At 44.8% G+C, this 22,039-nt stretch overlaps 1 protein-coding gene across 5 annotated transcripts in view; it reads right to left on the bottom strand.

Annotated features, from left to right (window-relative positions):
* The window catches only part of AATK (apoptosis associated tyrosine kinase), a 508,162-nt gene that overhangs the window by 42,067 nt on the left and 444,056 nt on the right, over positions 1-22,039 (bottom strand). For 4 of the 5 annotated variants that reach the window (XM_078654150.1, XM_078654148.1, XM_078654147.1 and 1 more), the window contains 4 exons: positions 8,374-8,458; positions 7,173-7,294; positions 5,996-6,145; positions 1,403-4,883 (listed from right to left, as the gene is read on the bottom strand). In XM_078654150.1, the coding sequence (XP_078510276.1) occupies positions 1,403-4,883; positions 5,996-6,145; positions 7,173-7,294; positions 8,374-8,458 (3,838 nt within the window). The remainder of the gene's footprint in view (positions 1-1,402; positions 4,884-5,995; positions 6,146-7,172; positions 7,295-8,373; positions 8,459-22,039) is intronic. The other variant, XM_078654151.1, reaches the window with a different exon arrangement.

A 22,039-nucleotide genomic window follows, 5' to 3' on the forward strand; every position in this document is an offset into this window, starting at 1 on the left:
GATTAAATGACTCCATGTTATGAATCAAATTGGAAATATGAAATAATCAGTGGTGTACATATTTCTCGTCAACCTTTGCCAAGGTCTATGGAGTACTTTTGAACTTTGCTAAAGGTTCTTTGAAACTTCCACATGAAAATAGTGACCTTATCAACAATTTATAGCATTGTTTAATACCAAGAAAATGGTTACTTTGCCGAAAATTGTTATGCTCACATTCTGAGTGGATCGGTAATTCTGCATAGAGAAAACTGGTGGAAAAAAGGAAAAACTTTGGTAATCAAATAGTAAACTCCTCTACCACAGGTTCTTCCTCTTTTGAAGCTGGAAAATTTAGAATGAGGAGGTACAATCACACTGTGAAAAATCAATTTTCCCAATGTATTTTTACTGCACCCAAATATCAGAATATTAGAATTGGGCCCCTTGTGTTCTTCAGCTGTGAATTGCCTTTCTATCTCGAAAAGCTAAACCAGTAGATAAAAAAATCTGCAAACATTTGGTTTGTGCATAGAAAATCTGAGAACAAGAACAACTTGTTGAGAAAAAAGCTGCATGCATGATCTGCCTTAAATGGGATTGACTAATGCAAAACTTATTTCGTCATTTCATGAAAAGAGACTCAACATGCAAAAAGAAGAATCACTCTACTGAAGGTAAACCGGGAAACATTGCAAATGCTAAAAAAAAAAAAGCAACTGGAAATGTGCAATTATTTACTGGTAAAAAAATTGTTGCAAACCTCTCGTCATGTTGTACATACATAATAATGCAATAAGTTTGCAGCCCCCTTATGCCATGTTTATGTTTTGCTTTAATCAAATCTCAGTTGCTCTATGTGGTGGGGGTCATTATTCTCCTGTGGTCCACAACTGTTTGTCTGACCCTAGATATGGTGAAGCCCAATCTTGGAGGAACTCTAGAGTAGACGAAGGGCACCATTTTGGCTCTTGTTACCATTGCATAAATCTAGACCTTTGAATGAGTAGTACTGCTAATTCTGGAGTAATTCATACTATTAATCTATGTTCATGTGGATCTGGTTGTTGAGACTTGCTTTATTCAGATCACTACCGTGTGAAATTAGAGACCTTTTTTAATTTAAATGCCAAATTTTGGCACATAAGCCTTGCTCACCAGAGCAACTGTTTTGGTCAATTGTTGCACACCTAGTAAACTAGAGCGCCAATGATCAGGACACGCAGTGATGCAGAACCCTAATGGTCCCGAACACTGGGTTGAGTGTCCTGGACACAGCAGACATCAATGATGACTAACAAACATTTTCTGGTAGGGGACGCTTGGTGGTGGCTCTCATTGACAACAAACAAGTATGCTAGAATAGTTTCAGTAACAGAGCATAGACTTACATTTCACATCTATTAAAGAGAGCGAGGCTTACCTGATCAAAAAGATACACTGTGACATCATCAAAAAAGGACACAGCCTTCTTCTTGCGCTCAAAGTCTTCACAAAAGGTGTGAGGCACCAGGCTGGGAATCTTCAGGAGGCTACGCAGGTTCCTAGCACTGTGACTCTCAGCAATGATGACTGGTGCTGCAGACAGCTCCTCCTCACTGTCCTCACTTGGCTCCTGGATGTTATAGCAGCAGAGCTCTTCATCAGACTCATCGCTGTCCTCTGTGTCCTCCTCATCCTCATCAGCCTCTTCATGTCGGTCCACAGGGCCTAGCCGTGTTTCCTTTTTGCCATGCAGCAACGAGACATCAAGCGACATCTGGGAGAGCTGGCCTGCAGCAGGGTCCCCTGGCCACACCACCCGCCCTTCTGCTTCAGGCGAACGTCGGCTCTCCAACGACCCCACATCCTGGCCATCTAAAGTATTTATCTTCACTTTAAACCTTTGACTGGGAACCAACTTTGTCTTATCCTTGCACACTCCTGCAAGGCTCCCTCCATCGAGCACCATTCCATCTAGGCCCTGGACACTCAACTCCTTCAGCCCATTGAGGAATTTATCTTCTTGATTTACCTCAACAGATGTCAGAAGAAATGTTCTTGAAGGCAGACCATGTGTGGTAGCCACAGGTAACATGTCATGGGCAGTTGACACACCTTTGTTGCATTCCATTCCCAGACCTTCATCTAGTGATTCCCCTTTAGCCACAGTGCTTTGTGTTAGAAAGGTTCCTTTTCCCAAATCTCCATCAGTCAATGTGGATGAAAGTGGAATTTTAGTGTCAATTTTGTCTAAAGCGTCTAGGTCTACCACAGAAGAAGTGTCTGATAGGCCAGTGGAAGACATTCCAGTGGTGGCATCCTCTGGAATATGAGATGTAAGCTCCATTATTTCCAACACACTTTCTGGTGAGCGTGGCTTATCCAATCCTTGTTTCAAAGTTGTAAGACTAGGAGGTTCTTCCTTTATTTCATTGAACTCTAGTTCTACAGCCTCGTCCTCCTCTTCCTTTAAGTATTTATCAGTTTCTGCATCAAAATCAGAAAAGTAAGCAGAGTCCCGGTAAGGGTTCTTCTCGTCCAGGACATGCAGTTCACTGCTGAAGGAAGAAGACATGTGCATGTCACTTGCAGGACCGTCTACGTCAGCTAAAGTAGAGTTGCTGGATGACTTTGTGACCCCGCAGCCTGCATCTGGCTCTCGTGTTTCATGGGGTTCCTTCAGGACAAACTCTGGAGACTCATAGTTCTCAGTGTCATAGCCACTATCCAGTGCCCGGGGCTGGTTACATAGGTTGTAGACTGTGGGGCTGTAAGCGTCGCAGGAACTGGCCACAGAGGGTATGTCCAGGGACTCTAACGAATCGGGCGTCCCCACCTGTTTCTGTAAAGATTTGAATAAAGGGGTAGTATCGGCACGCTCAGGGTAGTCGCAAGAAAAATCCATAAAAATGCCTGATGTCAGTTCAGTGGTGTCATCATCATCACTGACATTGTCAGTCTCATTAAAGCTCATGCTAGATAAGGTTGGATCTGGCTCGTAAGTGAGAGTTTGGCACATTTCTGAGGGCAGATCTTGGTGGCTACTGGCCGCTGCTTCATCGGACTGATCCAATTCAACCTTTATTTGCACATGGCTATGAGTAGTGGGAAGGGAGGTGGGGATTCCGGTTTCACTGTTGCTGCCAACCGAATGTTCCATCAGGTCAGATAGGATTGCCGCATTTCTAGAAAGCTGTGGCTCTGTGTCCCAAGGAGTACAGGTGACTTCATTTGTGTCAGGAGATCTAACCAGGCCAGCGTTTTGGGTCTCTGTGTACGGTATTTGAATCAGTGCATCACACACTCCATCATCCTCTTTAGCATCAGACTTCCTCGAGATCGAACAATCACTATTTGCAGTTTCTTGGGAAAAGGTGCCAAGTAGAGGACCAAGAGTATCTGACTCCAAGTCCGGTGAAACAGATGGATTCCAATGCTGCTCTCTGCCATTGGATCCCAGACCGGGCAAGTCATCCTCTTTGCATGGGATGCTGTCTATGTCAGACTTCCAATGCCCTTCCAAACCATATTCTTCTTGGACAAACCCCTCCTCCTCAGCAGTCCGATGAACCTTTGTAGAAGAGACATTGCTTTCCCAAAGTGCATCCCCTAAATCGGTGTTCTGCCAAGATTCAGGGCCGAAGGGCTCCGTAACTGCTCCTCTGCAGTGGGTGGTGCGCTGGTTGCACCAAGCATCCGCACCAATGCTGTCATCAGGTGGCTGGGGTGGGCAGCAGTTGCTAATGTTATTATTGGAGGAGCAGTTGGAGCTCCAGCAAGGGCTCTGAGCTTCCTCTGTGAACTGGTCCCTCTGACATCTTTCATCACTAGGCACCAGGTTTTCGCAGATCCCTTCATCCTCTAACTCCACAATGACAGATTCAACCATGGGGCTTTTGACATGATGTCTACTGACTGACAGTTTCTGCCTGGTGAGCTCCATCAACCTTTCGGCAAAGGCTGCATCACGTTGATCTTCATAGTTATTTGAACAGCTGTTGATCCTGTATGAGCAATTCATGGTCGGGGACACTCCGAGTGGGTCATCAAAAGCAGTCTTCTTGCAGCCGGATGATTTCCATTCATCCTGCACCTCGCAGTCATCTTCCAATAAACATTGATCTGCCCCATCAGATGGGGTCTGCTCATAATATGTTAGGGCTTTGCTTTTGTGTTTGGAGGCTGGGTAGAAGTCTGAGTTTTCCCAAGTATCGCCGGGTGGTGGGTCCTGACCCAGCAAGGGCTCCATAGTCAAAAAAACACTGGGACTGTTACTAGAATCATAGAGGTCCCCTCGCATTTCCTTTCTTGCCCAGCCCAGCTCCTTGTTGGGGGAGAGGCGATTGTACTCGGGGCTGTAGGAGCACATGGTGTAGTCCAAGTCAGCGTGGCAGTCGGATGGCTCCTCAATACGGATGTAATACTCACTACTCACTGATGGGCTGTGGGCACTGAGGACGGGCACCACCCCGGGAGTCTTCTGGCAGTCAGGTTTACGTTCATAGCAAGAGGGGGAGACCCCCAGGCTGAGCCTTCCAGAAGAGGTGGCTGAGCAGTAAATGTCCTGGTAGTGTGCATTGCCAGGGCTCAAGTTGCCACCTACTGCCTCGAAATGGTCTGGCTTGGAGGGCTCCCACTTGTATTCAAAGTTGAGGCCTTGACTTGTCTCTGTCACCGTTAGGATGTCGTCACCATCAGTGTGAAAGGCGTCGCCCGAGAAGTGAGCCAGCAGTGGGAAGGAGGAGGCCCGCGTGCTGCGATGGCTAGCACTGGAGTGTGGCTTAAGGGAATCCCAACGCTTTTCAAACTCCTCCTCTGCCTCCGTAGTGCCCTTCACGCACAGGTACGATAGAAGCAGGTGCACCTCCTCTGCAGTGGGGCGCTGGTCAGCTTGCAGCCAACAGAACTGCATCACCTCATACCTGCAGTGATAGAGGGGGGCAGGGTTAGCTGAAGGAATACACAATGAGGTACTGAATAATTAACACACTGCGCATTTGCACTGTGTTCACTGTGTACAAATAGGACTCATACCCTTCCTCTTGGACTCTCACATAAGGTCCCCCTGTGATCCATCCCTGGAGGCAATTCCTTTTTCACCCTTGTACTGTCTGTTCTTAAAAACTATGTCCCTCTATTCCTATATTTCTTCCCACAAATCCACCAAGTGGCACAAGACTTTTCCAAGCTGGGCAGCAAGGTCGAGGCTTGAAGGGGACTGGAGTCTGAACGGTAGGTGGGTAGCTCCCGTCTGTATTGCTAGGCAGATGGGGAATGCTCCAAGGAAGGTATGAGAAGCGTGTATTAGTGTGAGAAAACAGCATTGATCGGAAGCTTGCACCTTTGAGCATAAAGAGTGGTTTGCGCAGCTTCGGAGGATGCCATGCATCAGTGCTCTCAACCTTGCACATTCCATATGCATTAAAGTCACATCTTAAATGCAGCAATGCCATTACAGGCAAATCTCGTGTGTTCTTTTTACCTGAACTATAGCATAACTCTTTATATGCTACTTCACCAACTTTGGAGAAGGGAAGGTCACTGACATAAGAGTCTATGGAAAGCATACTCTATTCTACATTAGGTATATCTCAGAAAATATCGACTCTCCCAGCACTTTCAATATGTCCTCATGTACACCTTCAAAGGACCCTGCCTGATACATTCTTCTGGAGTTGCACTCCGCATGGTGGACAATCTGTGATGTTGCCTAAGCTAGCATCTTGCTGCCTAAAGAAGCTTTCCACATGAAGGTCTGCAGACTGCAGCAGTAGCAGCTGTAGAAGACCCCAGAGGTGGGGCAAGGTGACATCAAAGCTTAAAGACAAAGCACAAGGAAGCTTTCCAAGATGGTGCTCATTAAAGATTCTACCCATCTTCTTGCCCTGAGAATAATACATATAAAACCATTGACTCACTAGGGCCGCTTTTAAAAATAAACAAAACAGCCCCAGTGAGCGAATGTGAGAATCCTACTTTCAACCAAACCCCCTTGTGATACTTTGACGTGTTATGAATGGCCGACATTGCTCACCAGCGGTCAGAGAGCGAAAGCGTCATCTGGGGCTTAGGCAGTTTGAGCTGCTCCTCCTTGATGGCGTAGGTGAGCACCTGTTTGTCAGAGTAATGGTGGTAGGGCTGGCTTCCTAACTCAAACAGCTCCCAGACAGTCACTCCCAAAGACCTGTGCAGGAGGAGGAAAGCATGCAGATCAGCAGCACACACAGGCAGGGAAGCTTTGGGCAACGCAAACGCGGTGGGGAGAACAACTGGATGGTTCAGGTAGCATAGTCGCCAAACTGGTGCAGCGGAGGGGGCACAGGTCAGGTTAGGAAGGAAGCTGCAGGTATGGCTTGGTCAGCAGAGGGTGTACTGGGTAAGGTCTGGAGCCTGGAATAGCAGTGGGGCTGCAGGGCAGGACTAAAGTGCAGGAACAGAGCTGTGTTTTAGGCTCCGAAACTGAAATAGTGGCGAGTTAAGCAGGTCAGGGATAAGCTGCATTGGTAGAGCTGTGTCTCCTGTGGATGGGGCTGTAAGTTAGGACTAAGGTGCAATGGCAGAACTTTGTGCGAGCCACAGATCGGTGACTGCAGGGCTTGGGGAACTGCGGCTCAGGATTAAGGTTCAATGAATTAGCTGTAAAGGGGTCTCAGTAATGAAGCAGTATGGTGCTGGGGCTCAATATTGGGGTGCAATGCCACAGCTGTGTGCGGATCCCAGATGGACCTCTGAGCACTGGGAAAGTAGAAGGGGGTGTCAGGGTTACGGTGCAGTTGAGGTGAAGAAGAGCTGCATCCGAGACCCAGTTCTGGAATAGCGAGGATATTGCAGGTAAAAGTTAATCTGGATTGGCTGAGTTGAGCCTTCCCGCAGGGGATACTGAGGATGACTGTGGTACAATAGGAATGCATTGTGCTGCAGGTGATGTTTAGGCCGCACTGCATGTTGATCTAAACTTCAAATGGCAAGGAAGGCAGCATGTCAGGACTCAAGTGTAATGGCAGAGCTGCGGAAGGGTCGGGTACTGGAACTGCAGAGGGGGAGCTGCAGACCAGGGTTGCGGTGTACTGACAGAGCTGTGCGAGGGAAGTCTTCCAGCACAAAGCCTGACTCGTCACCCCCAATCAGTCTCTAGAATTCCAACCAATTAAACCATCACTAATTTCTATCAGTGCATGCACTAGCCCAAGGGGGACACGGGGCTTACTTACCAGATGTTGCTGGTCTTGGTCTGATCCACCACCAGCAGGTTACCGTGGACCTCATCGATCAGTTCAGGTGCCGTCCAGCGCAGGGGCACCCACAGCTGGTCCGCCGTCACAAAATAATCCTCCTGCCAGGTTCACATAGTCAGTGTCAGGATAAGCCATGCCATCCTGTCATCACCGCTAGGTACGACAGGCCAATGTGAAAGACATACATGGCTCAGCAATCCCCTATTCCACCCTCAAAAATTAAACATACTAACAGAATATGAAGCACACAAAACTGGTTTTATTTCTTCGTCCTGCCCCGTCCTCAACTCCCTAGAAAGGTCTACTTAATTCTCTTTAATTGTTCTTAAGAACAAGCATCTTTGGTCTTCGACACTGCGTGTGTGGGGCATGCATTTTTGCAGAAGGCTTTTCAATCTGTGATGCAGCTGACAAAGTGGCAATCTATTTGGTATTTTAAGAGAGTGTCTTCTGTGTCCCAGATGGATCAGCCTTCTGAGAACTTAGCAGTTCAAGCAGAAACATAGCAGTCACCTTGACCATCTGAACAACTTATTTTCAAGGGTGCCAATCTACCAGGGACGATACTGTGGCTAAGGATGACTCCTCCAGCTTTAATTGCCTGCAAGGTAAGAACATGACTTCAGAGTAAGATTCTCTGAGAATCTTAATCTGACTTCGTAGCTCAACATGCCTTAAAGATGCAAGCAGAGCCTTGAGAAAGGCTCAGTGGATGAAACGCGTGCCAGCTGTTTTGGAAGATAGAATAAACTGAATGAGAAATAAAAAAACGAGAAATTGCAACTGTCAATAACCTTCCACTACAACTGTTTGTATTGCATACAAAGACGTGTGCAGCTGGCTTTTTCGACATTTCTTGCATTTAGACCAATTAATTGGCCCTATGGAACACCTGGTGACAACTGATCATAGCTAGCGTTGCACCCACACATTGTCTCTCACAAAAGTTTATTTTACAATTTATAATGCCCAAAAGGTGTGCAAGAAATAAACCACGAGCACTGTTACCTAGCAATCTTTTTGTTCATTTAGAGGTATCAGCCTATCAGACGTCTGGGTGAATTTAAAGATTTGATTGTTTAGGAGGTTTGTTTAATGGTGGTATTCATGCTGAGTAGGACACCGGAGAAGCCCCCCTCGCCCAGCACATGGCCACATGTGAGTGACTGACACTTACCTTGAACTTGCACTGGGACAGCCCGTAGTCACCTATTTTGACGGTCAGGTCAGCAGTGAGGAGGCAGTTCCGCAAGGCAAGATCGCTGCACAAAGGAAAAATCGGATAAGAGTAGTTAGAAACCACGCTCAACCCCAGACCTTGGCTGCTGCTGAGGTCGCTCCACTGGCACAGATCTGTGTATAACTTCAGATTCAAGATCCCAGTAGGCCAGCACAGCCTTTCTTCCCATGAACGTTTAAAGAACGAAACCTTTTTAATAAAACACTTTGAAAATATAATGCTGTTGCAGAAGAATATAATTTACAGCTGAGGCCAATCTCTTCAATTAGAGACATTGAAGAAGAGGAAAAGACGAAGGAGAGAGGAACATGAAAGCAAATCAAGTGGTAGTGAGTAAAACAGAGAGGCAAAGTAAGAGACAACCCACACACAACAGCAGACAAAGAAAAATGGAAATGAAGAACATGACAGCATACATGCCATACTCACACACCGACGATCTAAGGGTACTGAAAGACCCTCTCAGTTTGGGAACATGTAAACAACTTTGGATCCATCTGGCCACGCCCTTGCACGGAAAATGGACATTAAGTAATGTATCAATATTCATCCTGGTCAGGCCTAAAGTGAGAATCACGATTTCATATGAAAAGCCTTGACTAGAGCAGGGGAAGGGGGCGTTGGGGTTCACGGTTCTCATGATTGCTCAAGGACTTTTGTATAGGACTTACCCAGGGCTCTGCCCGGTCTATAGGGGTGGCTAGCACATGGGGTGTGCATTCTTTATTCGATTCAGTATTGATGCCCAGGATTATTTAGGATTGCTAATAAGCCTGTTCAAAAGTTGATATGACCAGTCTTCTAACGCTATAAATATGCCTTAACTAATCAGCTTGATATTAGGAGACCGGCGATTATCTGGGGCATGTAACCGAAACCCCTTGTTTCTTTTCACACTTCATGCTCTCTTAGAATGTACAGTAAACCAATAAAAATGTGTTATGCCACCTAGTGGTATGGCCACTTAAACTGTCTCTTAATGAAGGTAGGCTTGCTAATTCACAGCATATATTTCGACCTCTACGTCTTGGTTTTTGTTCTGTGCGTTCACTAGCGTTTCTATTGAAAAGAAAATCCAAACAAAAATATTTCCAGATGCATTTGAGCTAACCCATCCACCAAAATCCTATCCCAAGTTTTGCATCTTTGATTATCGTCTGTACTGTGATTATTTTAATGATGTCTTACACACTATATATATGCCCTATCTTTGTTTTACTCCACTGTACTCAAGATTTCAGTGTATAACTTTTCTCATACTACTTGCAATTAAAACGGAGCCCCATTAGGTTAATCGCAGGTGGAGTGTCTTTATCCTCCTGGGGATAAATAACCTTGGAGGACAAAAACACAAAACAGGAACACCTCCAAGACAGAAAGCAATTTTCATACCATGTTCGAAAACTAGAGTTGATTTCAATAAATACAAAAGAAGACCAAAATGACAAAAATCCAATTTGTCAAACTAGAGTTATGAACTTTTAAAGATTAAAGTGTAAAATAGAGGCAAAGAGCATAAAGCGCCAACTAGGGAAATCTGGTCGTGCTGGACCGGGTCAAAGTCAGGCCGACCACGATGGAGCGCAGGTCGGATGCAGTCATCAAGTTAGCAAACCATCTCAACGGCAGAACAAGAGTCTTGTTGCGTGAGAGAGGGCCTTGAGGTGCAGGGAGAGCGTCACAAGAGACTGTTGGCGAATCGGCAGCCGGCATCGCGGTGGGAATTGCATTGGCGGTCCCTGCGAGTCGTTGATGCTGCAGTGAGAAGAGTCAGGCTGACAGAGCTTTGTGGTGCAAACAACGAGGTCCCAGTGCATGTTTGCGGTTGTGAAGATCTCAAAAGCTTGATTTCAGGGGCCTTCAGCCACACTAAGGGTCCAGGATCTGAGAGGCATCACTTCAGGGTCAGGAATTTGCTACAGCTGAGTCCAGGTGTTTGTGCGGGATATAGGGGAGCCTTTTATGTCCCTAAGTCTCAGATCAGGTCAGCAGACTAGTCCTTGGAGCCACTCTGGTGTCCTAGGGTCAAGATGAAATTGCAGGTCTAGTTCTCCTTCCCCAGGCAAGAGCGCAGCAGGCATTAGGTCAGCACAGTAGGGCAGCAGTTCCTTCAGAGCAGCAGTTCAGCAGAGTGGTAGTCCTTCCAGGAGAACAGCAGTCCTTCTTCCTGACAGAGTATCCACGGGTCCAGAGGTTTAGAGTTGGTGTCTGAAGTCCTGTATTTATATAGAGTTGTGCCTTTGAGTGTGGAGGAGCATCTTAAGGTATGCCTTTGCAGGGCACAGAAACCCTGCCTTTCTGGCCCTGGCTCCAGACTAACTACAGAGGGTATGCTACTTTTTGTGTAAAGACCGGACACAACCTATCCAAGTGTAAGTGTGGCTGGACCCAGCTTCTTCCTACCATCCTGCCAGTGATGGTCCATCCAGTCACACCTAGGCTCCCCGTTCTGTGGCTGTCTAGGAGGAATACACAAAGCCAAACTGTCCACTACACCCAGTCAGGTGACCCAGAGAAAGGCTGCAGGCATCAAAAGATTAAGGCAAGAAAATGCCAATTTTCTGAAAAAACTGAAGACATCTGCTGAACTCTAGCAGGATTGATCAGTCATTTCCAATGTGCACAAAGCATCCAAAGATAGAATTGGCCTATAGTTTAGTTTAGTTATTCAATTTGTAATGCGCTACAGATACCCAAAAAGGGTTTCCCGGCGCAGGGGACGGAAAGGACAGAGAAGCACAGACTGTTATGGTGGTAATTTGTCGAAAAGCCAAGTTTTTAAAGCCTTTCGGAATTGTGAATAGTTGAGTTCATTTCGAAGAGTTGTGGGTATAGAGTTCCATGTTGCAGGACCAAGATGGGAAAAGGCTTTGCCACCCATCCTAGCTCGTTTGACTTTTGGTACGATAAATCTCCCTTGGGTGGCAGAGCGGAGATTGCTGGAGGGGAGGTATGGGCTGACCAAGGATTGAAGATAACGGGGGGCGCGGTTGTTTTTAATTTTGTGCATAAAACTCAATGCCTTGAATTTGATTCTGTTCTCAATTCTAAGCCAATGTAGTTTACGTCTGTGAACCTGGACAGAGGTGGCTATTGGAACCTTGAAGATACAAGATACACAAGAACAATCACCAGCCCTAGTCCTGATGAGCACCCCCAGCCACCAGTGGTTCAAAATGCGGCGGCGAGAACCATCTGGGATTTCATTTACTTTGCATCAATATGGTCAGTAAAAAAGAGATTAGCATTGATATAACCCTCTGCCCAAAAAGTATTGGACTGATTAAAACAATTGACTTCTAATGTGCGTCTATAAATACACCAGCACCTTTCAACACTTTTTTGTTTAGCTCAAAGCACGTTCAGTTATAGATGTTGCACTGCGTTGTTTGCGCCATTGCTACCATCAAAGTGTAGGAATGTACTGTCATCGGTTTTTATCTTTTTTGTGTTATAATTGATTGATGTTAATGAAGACAGTTTTCCCTTTTTATGACATGTTAAAAACACAATATTTATGTTTAATGAACTAGGAAATGAATACACAGGCCTAGTTTATTGAGTAATGTGTCCTTGTCCTTGAGTAAAGTGACCATAATCAACACAGGCACCTTCCTTTTTGTTGTTTGTACTTTGACAGAGGCCCAAGGTGGCTATTAAGGGCCCAGCCCCCATTGATTCAAACTTTCTGAAAGGTGGCATTTTTAGAATTACAATTTAAAATCCTGCTTCACCTTAAATTAGGATTTTAAATTGTGATTTGAGAGGCACCAGACATGAGCTGGTTATCTCCTTCCATTTGGAAATTACACGTATAAAAATGTAATAAGGTAACTCCAATGTTATCCTATAGGAAAGGTATGCATTACAGTAGTGAAAAACGAATTTAAGGGTTTTTCACTACTGGGACATGTAGAACTTAAAAGTACATGTCCCACTTCTTAAATACATTGCACACTGCCCTCTGGGCCTACCCTAGGGGTGACTTATATGTATTAAAAAGGAAGGTTTGGGCTTGGCAAAATGTTTACTTTGGCAGGCCGAAATAGCAGTTTACAATTGCACACACACAGGCTGCAATGGCAGGATTGAGACATGTTTAAAGTGTTACTTAAGTGGGTGGCACAGTCAGTGCTGAACGTCCACTGGAGGCATTTAATTTACAGACCCTGGACACAGGTAAGTGACACTTTACTAGGGACGTAGAAGAGAATTAAATATACCAATTGGGTATAAGCCAATCTTACATGTTTTAACGAGATACCCCAAGCACTTTAGCACTGGTTAGCAGTGGCAAAGTGTGTGGAGTCCTAAGGTCATCAAAAACAAAGTCAGCAAAAACAGGAGGTCTGAAGGCAAAAAAGTTAGTGGAAAAAGTACACCAATGATACCAGGTCTAACAATTGTTATATACCAAAAGTAGGAAGTGCTATTTACCAACAACCTCATGAGGTCAGAAGAATAAGTTCCCCTCTGCACAGTTAGATTTGGCCGTTTGCTTGTGCTACAAATGGAAAGTTAACTACAAAAGATGGGGCAGGAAAGCACAAACCCCAGTGACCCTCCCAGCCCCGGAAGAACAAGGGAAGGGACTTTTCTGATGCACACAGTCAAGCACCTGAATGTATCTAAAACATATCTGAAGTGGCTCACACCTCTGGCGACTGTTGGTGCTGCTGTGACACAGGTCACAGATCTGTCAGACGTCACAACAGGAAGTGACATTGTGTGTCCATAGAGGAAACTCCCAACGGGGTGATTTCAGCTCTGCCAAAAAAAGTCAGAAGCAAGATCAGAGGAAACAATGAAATAGATATTACTTTCGGAAGCCGAAGATATTATATCCATCCGAAAAAGTACTATTAGAGGTTAATAATGTGTTCTTCTAATAGACACCTCTTAGATTGCTCATCTTGAAAGGCTCGCGTAGCAGAATTCAGAAGATGAGAAGGGTTTGAGAAATGCAGGTGTGTTTTTATTGTTTTTAAGATCAAAAAGTGTTTCAAAAGCTCTTAGCCAAATTGAGACTCATTTGTCACATCACAATCAAGGCTATATATTTTTGGGGAAACACATAGCCTTATGACCAGGCTGGAAGTTTAGGTAGGGGCACCTCTCTTACATGGGTAAAATGAATGGCCTTAACACATGTAGAGTGGGCCCCCGGTCCCTCCTGGCGTGTCACTAAGTGTCAGGTCACAACACATTTTAATGTAAAACATGATCCATCCAGAAATTACATCTTTTATCGCTGATTTGCCTTTTTATAGCACAAGTATATCCCATAATGAGCTGTCAACATCATATTCTATGTTCTCTCTACATCGGAACTAATCGCCCTCCTATAAGTGAGATGATGGGGGTGCTCCTTCACTTTAGAAGAATATGGGGGCGGGCAGAACGCAGATAGAGCAATTATCTACGCGAGATGAAACTCAAACACCTTTCAGACGAAAGGAGGAGTGAACCCATAGAACTACTTTGTCAGAATAAAAGCTTAAAGATAGAAATTTAACCAAGAACTTGTAACACCCTACTTTTTTCACTGAAGTTAACGGCCTCACCTGCTTATTATGAAAAATTAAGACAAAGGCAGTAGGTCTGCCTTATTTATCGTGAAAAGCATATGTTCAAGTCAATACGTGTTTAAGGGTGGATTGTCATCACATTTTGTTTCAGCATGTAGACAGGCATTTTGTTTCAGAGAATCTCTTACAATACAGTAGTCGGCAAGGAGTTTGATGCGGGTTAGACCCTGTAACAAACTGGTAGAAGATGTGTACGTTGAGATCTCTTGTTACATCATTTTTAGGAAGGAATGTATAATGTTTTGCCAACTGTAATTTTGTACACTAGTAAGTTTATGACAACTAAGAGAGGAACTTTGGCTCCGCCAAATGTTGATTTCCTTGAGTACAGACTTTGGGAAGAAATTGTGTGCTTCCACTTAAGAGTGCTTGTATTGTACTTTTTGCCTTGTGTGAATGCTTATGCTCAATACAGCAGAACTGCATTAGTCATGGTGATAAGTCACTGGATGTAGACGTGGTTTGTTTTGTACGAAAAGTGAAGATAAATGCAGTTGGCCTCACTTATTTATTGTGAAAAGCGTATGGTAAAGCCAATAGGACTATCATGATGGATTGCCACTAGACTGACTTAAAACTTGTGGACCAGTATTTTGTTACAAGGAATCTCACAGGTTTCTATATTAGGGAAGAGTTTTGGAGTTCGTTGTTCCTTGTGACAAACCCTCAGGATAGAAGATTTGCACATTGAGAAGCCTTATTCTGCTGTTTTGGAAAGTGTTGTATACTGTTTTCCCAACTGGATTTTAGTAAATATTTGCAATTCTATGATTGTGTATGGATAACTGCCTTATAGGAAAACATATGTGGAATGTAGCAGGCCTGACCTGGTTATGGTGACAAGCCAGTAATCTATACTACTATAATAAAGGTGAAACTTTCAGGCTTTGAGGCGGGTAAACTCCGGAACCACTGCGCCAATCTACACACCCGATACACCGTAGAAATCGTCAGGGTGTGTAGATGGTTATAGGCTTTATAAACTTTCAAAATAAACCTTATTTAAAAAAATTTATATAAAAAAAAGCAGTCCCCCCCAAAGTAGCGCCGGCCGCGACATGCGTGCTCACGTCGAGGAGCGGCGTCAGAGTAGCTCCGGTCATGGCGCGGGGGAAAAGCGGTCACGTGAACAGCAGCGGACAGGCCAGCAGCGGTGCGACCAGCGGAGAGGCGAACATGGCACGGGGGAGGAGCGGCGGCGGACAAGCGGTGAGGAGCAGAGCGGCGAGGAGCTGTCAACTCAGGAGCGGCGGCAGAGGTAAGCAGGCGAGTGTCAGGCCAGGCGGGGAACGGGGAGTTACAAAAGGCAATGTCGGGGCAGGCGGGGGTCGGGGAAGGAGGGGGACGGGTATTGACTCAGGCAACGCGAGGATCGGGCCAGGCGGCAGGCGGGGGACGGCCGGGCGGGGGCACGGGCTGCTGGGCAATGTCGGGGCAGGCGGGGGTAGGGGGTAGGGGGAAGCCTGAAAGCTACCGGACAAGGTCGGGACGGGCTGCTAGTAAAGACTATATGCTTAACTGGTTCATTGGAAAGAGTTGTGTCAGAGGCACATCTTTTCTCATTTCTGAAAATGTAAAACAAAGTAGGGTTGATTTATTTATTATAAAAATCATATGTAAAATTCAATAGCTCCATAATGGTGGATTATTGCAGTGAGTTAAACCCTACAGATTGGCACTGCATTATATGGATTCTCAAAGATTTCTGTGGTAGGAAAGATTTTTGGTGTTGGTTCCCCCTCTGGTAAACCCTGCAGCTACAAGACTATTACTTATGTAATCTTTGAGTATTTTTTTGCCGACTGCTATTGTTTGTATATTTATAATTTTCTGACTGCACACCAAAAGGTTGCCTTGTGAGAAAGTGTATGCAGAATTTAGTAGGCTTGAGTTGTTTATGGTGACAAGCCAATTATAACACCAACAGGCCTGATAGGCTCTTTGGTAAAATGTCTGTCGGATTCCGTAGGTCTGAAATGTTTATTATGAAAAGTTACCACAAAGACAGTAAGCCTCTTGTGAAAAGCATTTACTAAAGCAAATAGACAGTAGGTAAAGTCTGTGTACACATTTTATTACATGCATTCTCACAGATTACTGTTGTAGGCAAGGGTTTTAGTGTTGATCATACCTTCTGACAAACAGTAGGAGTTGAAGATTAGCACTGTGACAATCCTTGATAGACCCTTTTCCAGAGAGGCTGTATATTTTGTATGTAGTAGCAATTTATTCACTGCGTACCTGACGGTTGCCATATGTGCAATACGGGATGTCTCAGTTGGTTATGGTGACAAGCCATGGATGAACGTTTTAAGCTTGATGGGTTCCTTAGGAGCAGTTATGTCAGATGCAATAGGACTGGCGTGTATTACGAAAATTACAAAAAAGGTTGTAGGGCTGGCTTACTTATTGTGAAAGGCAATTATGAAAGCCAATACGCATTACAGGGTGGATTGATGTTAACAGTGTGTTGAAGACTGTAGACTGTATTTTGTTACATGGAATTGCACAGATTAACTAAATAAACATGGGTTTTTACTGCTCATAGATGGCCAACATATTGCTTCCAAAAAAAGCAGCTAAGACGAAAATTTTAAACAATAGTATACTATGTACTATACCATCACAAGACAGCAGCATGCAGCTATGTTTATTTTACTTTCGTATTGAAAGCATATTCCTTCTAAGTTAAATGTATCATTTATATGCAAGCTTATGTTTTTGTTTTCTTGTGGATGGAAAAGTGAATAAATGGAAGAATGAATACGTGGGTGTATGAATTTATGTATGAGTGCAAGGAGGCACTTTAAGTTACAGGCCCGACTTACTGACATTGCCTATGCTTATTCCTCTAAGGTATCCCTCTACATCCTGGATTAATTGTTTGGCTTGTTTGTTTTCTGCATGGCTACTTTTTTATTATGCTCTTGTGAATCAAATCCAATTTGATGAACTTCAAAAAGGATTAAAAAAGTAGGTCTTTTGTTTCTTCTTAGGTCCTAATTATGCATGGCCACTTAAATGTGTTGTGGCCAGTATCAGCAGCTACCGGTCCCACAGGAATAATGAGCACTGCGGCAACATTTCTGATTTGTTTACTTTCACTCTGAAATTTTAGATGCTGGAAGGAGCCAAAATCTCTTTCGCAAAAAGATTTTCCCTTCTCAGGAGAAAGTGAATTATATTCAAGAGAGGATACCACTGATATGCCTAGATTTATTTTATATTAAAATGTATAGCATATGGGTCAAACCCGGAACTTTATAAGCACTGGCTTGTATTTCTAGATTTGTTTTATAAAGCTCAAATTTGCATTAGGAGGCAACATGGCGCCACAGACAAGACAGCAGGGATCAGACAATTTATTTTAATTCGAGCATGTCGAGGCGTCTCCACAAGTCTCAGCACATGTCCTCACAAGAATTGCAAATGTCAACTTGTCCCATACATCATTCCGTCCAAAACATAGCCACACACTGACAACCCCATACAAAACTTTCCCAAATCCCACCCTCCCAATTAGGTCGAAGTATATCCCCACCCGAACAACAAAACAAAAAAGATACATCTAGGAAACTTCCCATGGGGCCGTGTGAGTACCGAACGTCACCCCCTACCGAAGTGGGGTGGCCAAGAAACTGCAGGGATAAGAACTTACATGTTCCATGAAAAGGACAGACCCGTGGGCCAAGCAGCATATAGTCCTCCCGCCTCCCCTTGCTGGTACAATCATGTACCTCCCATCCTTAGATAAAGCGGCAATGCACCACTAACATTCTCAAAAACGTAACATCAGAAGCTTGCAAATAAACAAGTGTTACATTCGGCTATCCACAGCCGACGATGGCAATACAATGCTATATGTTTATCAGAGTTAATATCCGTTCAGATTCTCTTCCTCACCATCAAACAACATAGCAATAAAATGTCCAAGATCATACAAAGGCAGGTAGAGCATAGTAATTGAATTATCATAGCTTATACATCAGTCATTATCACTTAGCTGAGTGTCAGTAGCATCACCGGAGCGAAGCCCTGATTTCTTCTGCTTGCCTCCTACATGTTTGGCAAATTTCAAAGCGAACTTGGCATCTGTAAAAAAATGAGGGGACCCATCATAGGACACTTTAAGTTTGGCCAGGTAGAGCAAAGAATAAGGAATTTGAGCCTGCAATAGGATCCGTTTCGCTGCCAAAAATTCCATCCTGGCCACCTGAACTGCCGGAGTGAAGTCCGGATAGAAGGCAATTTGATTTCCTTGGCACGTCGTGGTCCCCTTGATGCGGGCTTGACGCAGAACCACATCACGATCCTGATAGTTTCATATCCTAGCCAGAATAGGACATGGGGGAGCCCCAACCGGTGGTCGAGCTCCCAAGGTACGATGGGCTCTTTCTACAGTGAACATACGTGATAGGTGCTCCGCAAATAGGTCTCTCAGAAGGTCAGCAACATAACTTTCCATCTTAGTAATCGCCGTGGTCTCTGGTATTCCCGTGATGCGTAGGTTGTTCCGGCGTGACCTCGCCTCCAAATCTTCGTTCTTCGCTCGAATCACCCCTAGGAGCCTATCCATTTGCGACAGCTGGTCCTTGGTCTCGACTTAGAAGTCATGAAAGTTGGATTGCTTATTTTCGAGAACATCCAATCTGTGTTCATGAACACCAACCTGGGTCTTCACAGACTCCATCTGATTTGTCAGCGTGTCCACATTTCTAGCACTAGGGTGCACATATCCTCACCATGATCGTCTTGTTGCCCCACTGCCGCGCCTCCAGAAGCAGAGTCTGCATCTGACTCCAGTTGCCTAGTCGACCACCTTTGCTCGAAACTAATTTTGGGCTGCTTGGCATCCTGTTTCCCCATGATGGTGCAGCAACTTAGGTATCCCCAGGCCTCGGCGTATGGCCAGCACTTTTCCCCTGTAGTTGTCGTGATTAAAGTGTGCCCCAGGGTGGTGCCTTCTGACGTTCACCGGAATCAGCTCACTCAGCCCCTTACAATGCGGGCATGTCACCTCTTGCACTCCCCGCCAGTCCTTCTACAGGGCCCCGCAAATAGACTGTACACACCAGTTTAGTGATCCACCATCTGCCCAAGGGTTAGATAAAAAGCCACCAATATTCTAACAACCGCCCTGTCAGCTTGGTGCGCAATGCCACGCAGTCTCAGCCTAATGAAGCAGGAATATTCAAGCCTGATGTCAGCTTTTATTGTTGGGAAACCTCGATGTAGTCTCTGGGCCTCTCAGAATCACCCTCTGATAAAATGGTAGCCGGGCTGCTACCGGCGTCCTTTTCCTTTATGCCCACCTCAGCTGTCTATGCACAATTCGTATTCTGCCCCTGGGCCCCCTCACACGCGCCGCATCTGTTCTTCACGGGCAGCCCCCGCAGCCTAACCTCTCTCTGCTTCGGGATATCGCTGCAGTATTCTAAAATGGCGGCCGCCACCGCGAGGCTCCCGTGCAGTCTCGCCCTCCGCAACACAGGGGCCTTCCCTCACCTTGTATGCGGCGGCGGCAGCTCTCATCAGCCACAGCAGACCTCCAGGCTGAGTATTCTGCAAGTCCGCTTAAGTACAGCGCAGGTCACCGCAGGCCCATCAAACCATTACAGCTTGGTTCCACAACAGTCCTGATGAGTAGCAGGCGTCGGGAACCGAAATCCCTTCCTGTTATACGTGTGGATTCATGGAGGATGTTTCCTCGGCCGGCGGAGCACACTCAGGGAGCAGTCATTCCGCTGGCCGGTAAGCCACGCCCCCGACAAGACAGCAGGGATAATGATATTGATACGAGGGGTACTGGTAATAATTTGGGTAGGGTAAATTCAGCCTATTACGATCTGGACCCTTAAGGTCCATCAGGGCCGGACTGGCTACCGGGCGTTTTGGTGCTGGAGGCTGATTTCGTTGATGGGGACCTGCGTGTGCTTAAAACCATTCGTTTTGCTTTGTTTATTTAGAAGCATACGCAGGTCCCCATTAACAAAATTAGCCCTCACCGCAGGGAAATCAGCTCCCAGCTTGGCAGCACACCGAAATGCCCGGTAGCCAGTCCAGCCATGAGGTCCATTAAAAAATAAAGAGTTATCGGGAGAATTGATCAATCTGGGTCTGATTGCGCAATGTAACTCCTCATTCTCTGCTACTGCGCCCAAATGTACTTCTATGAATTGAGTGCTTTGAAACAGCACAAACCAGGAAAGACGTTTATATATAAAAGGAGAACTATAAGAGGTGATCTGCTGCTTTCTCAGACCTTTCTGCTTTGATTAACCTAGTGATGAGGTAATGGCAGTTATGAACGTATTGTCCTTCAAGGTGGGAAACTACAACCAACATCCAATTCACAAACTGTGGTCATTGATGAGAGGCTGAACGGAACTGGTGTAAATTGAATATGCTTTTCCCTTTACTAAAATTATAAGGCATTTTCGGGGGCACTTTCAAATAAGAATGTGAAATATGTATCTTGGAGTTTTAATGGAATCATCCTGCTTCAAATTTGCAAGGCTTGAAAAATATGAGCCAAAGTAAGCATCTTGAATTTCTGTTTCTTGATGCAAATGTTCCTATTTATTTAATGCATTTATTCATGAAGTGCAATCACTAGGGGGCTTCATGGCAGTGGGACAAGAACAATGAATTTAAAGAGAGTGTAGCAACTGAAAGAAGACAGGGTGAGAAACAGTTAAAAGAACAAAAATGTTTTCAATGTCCAACAAGCATTGCCAGGTTAGAAGTATGTCACCAATTGAACTTGAGTCAGACCTCAAAATGTGCCCCTTCTTGTGAAGCAGGAAATACCCGGAATAGCTGCCTTTACACCTTTTCTGAAGGAAGCCTTATATTCACATCCTTTCTTGAGATATCTAGAGCCAATTTTGAGAAAATCCAATTGAAGGGGAACAGCGTAAATTCCCAGGTATGGGACACTCTATTTTGAATAATTTACAATCAGAGGGAACCCCTTTTTCAGAAATATTTCATAAGGAAAGCAAAAAAAGGAAAAGGAAAACAATACGAAGAGAAAGAAGCAGATATTGTGGGGCGCAAAGTCAAAGTACTAGGGTATAGAAGAGATAAAATACTTGAGTTTAGGTAGGGAACGAGGTACTTGAGTATGGAAACCTGTAATTGAGTATGTAGTACAATGGTATTGGCAGTTTTAGAGATACTATGATATAGTTAGGAGAGAGGTATGAGGGCATAGGGTAAAGGTTCTAGGTTGAAGTAGAATTAGGGGCTGAGATATGAGGGTATGAGAAGCAGTAAAATGGTAAAGATGGGGCAATAGTATTAGGGTAAAGACGGGTTGATGTACTATGGCATAGGTAGACATAGTGGTATTAAGGTAGAGTACTAGGTATATGCAGGATTGGAGATGCTACAGTAGAGGTCAAGAGTATAAGTAGGGGCAGAGTAGAACAGAGGATAGACTAGAGGTACAAACACAAGGATATAGGTAGGGACAGACTGAGGTACTAGGATGTAGGTAGTGATAGATGCACTAGGGTATAGGATGGGGCAGAGGATATATGTTGAAGTGGAAAAACAAAGATATTCGTTGTTGTAGAGGTACTATAGTATAGCTGGTGGTAGAGGTACTATGATATGGGGAATAGGTTTTAGACAAGGGTAGAGGTATACTAGGTATAGACAGGACTAGGTGGGGGAAGAGGGGTTGTCGGGGTATTGGAAGAGCAATACAGAACGTAAAAAAACAACAGTAAATAGTGAGGAGAAGAAAAGTGGGCAAAATGGTAGAGTTCTTCTTGTCAAAGAGAAACAAGAGATCTATATGATCCTGGAAAGTTTACATTACGGAGAATTGCTTTCATTTGAAAATATGGAAATGGATTCCTAGAGAAAGCTTCTTCTGAGCAGGCTCCCTTACATGCGTTCTTCTCAAGAATCACAAACAACTTTCTGTTTCTTGAGACTAGATAGGACCACCATCATGATGTTTGTGGTGGGGGGGGAAGAAATTCCAATGATGTGGGCTTCATATA

The sequence above is a fragment of the Lissotriton helveticus genome, chromosome 7, assembly GCF_964261635.1.
Source record: "Lissotriton helveticus chromosome 7, aLisHel1.1, whole genome shotgun sequence".
Taxonomy (NCBI): domain Eukaryota; kingdom Metazoa; phylum Chordata; class Amphibia; order Caudata; family Salamandridae; genus Lissotriton; species Lissotriton helveticus.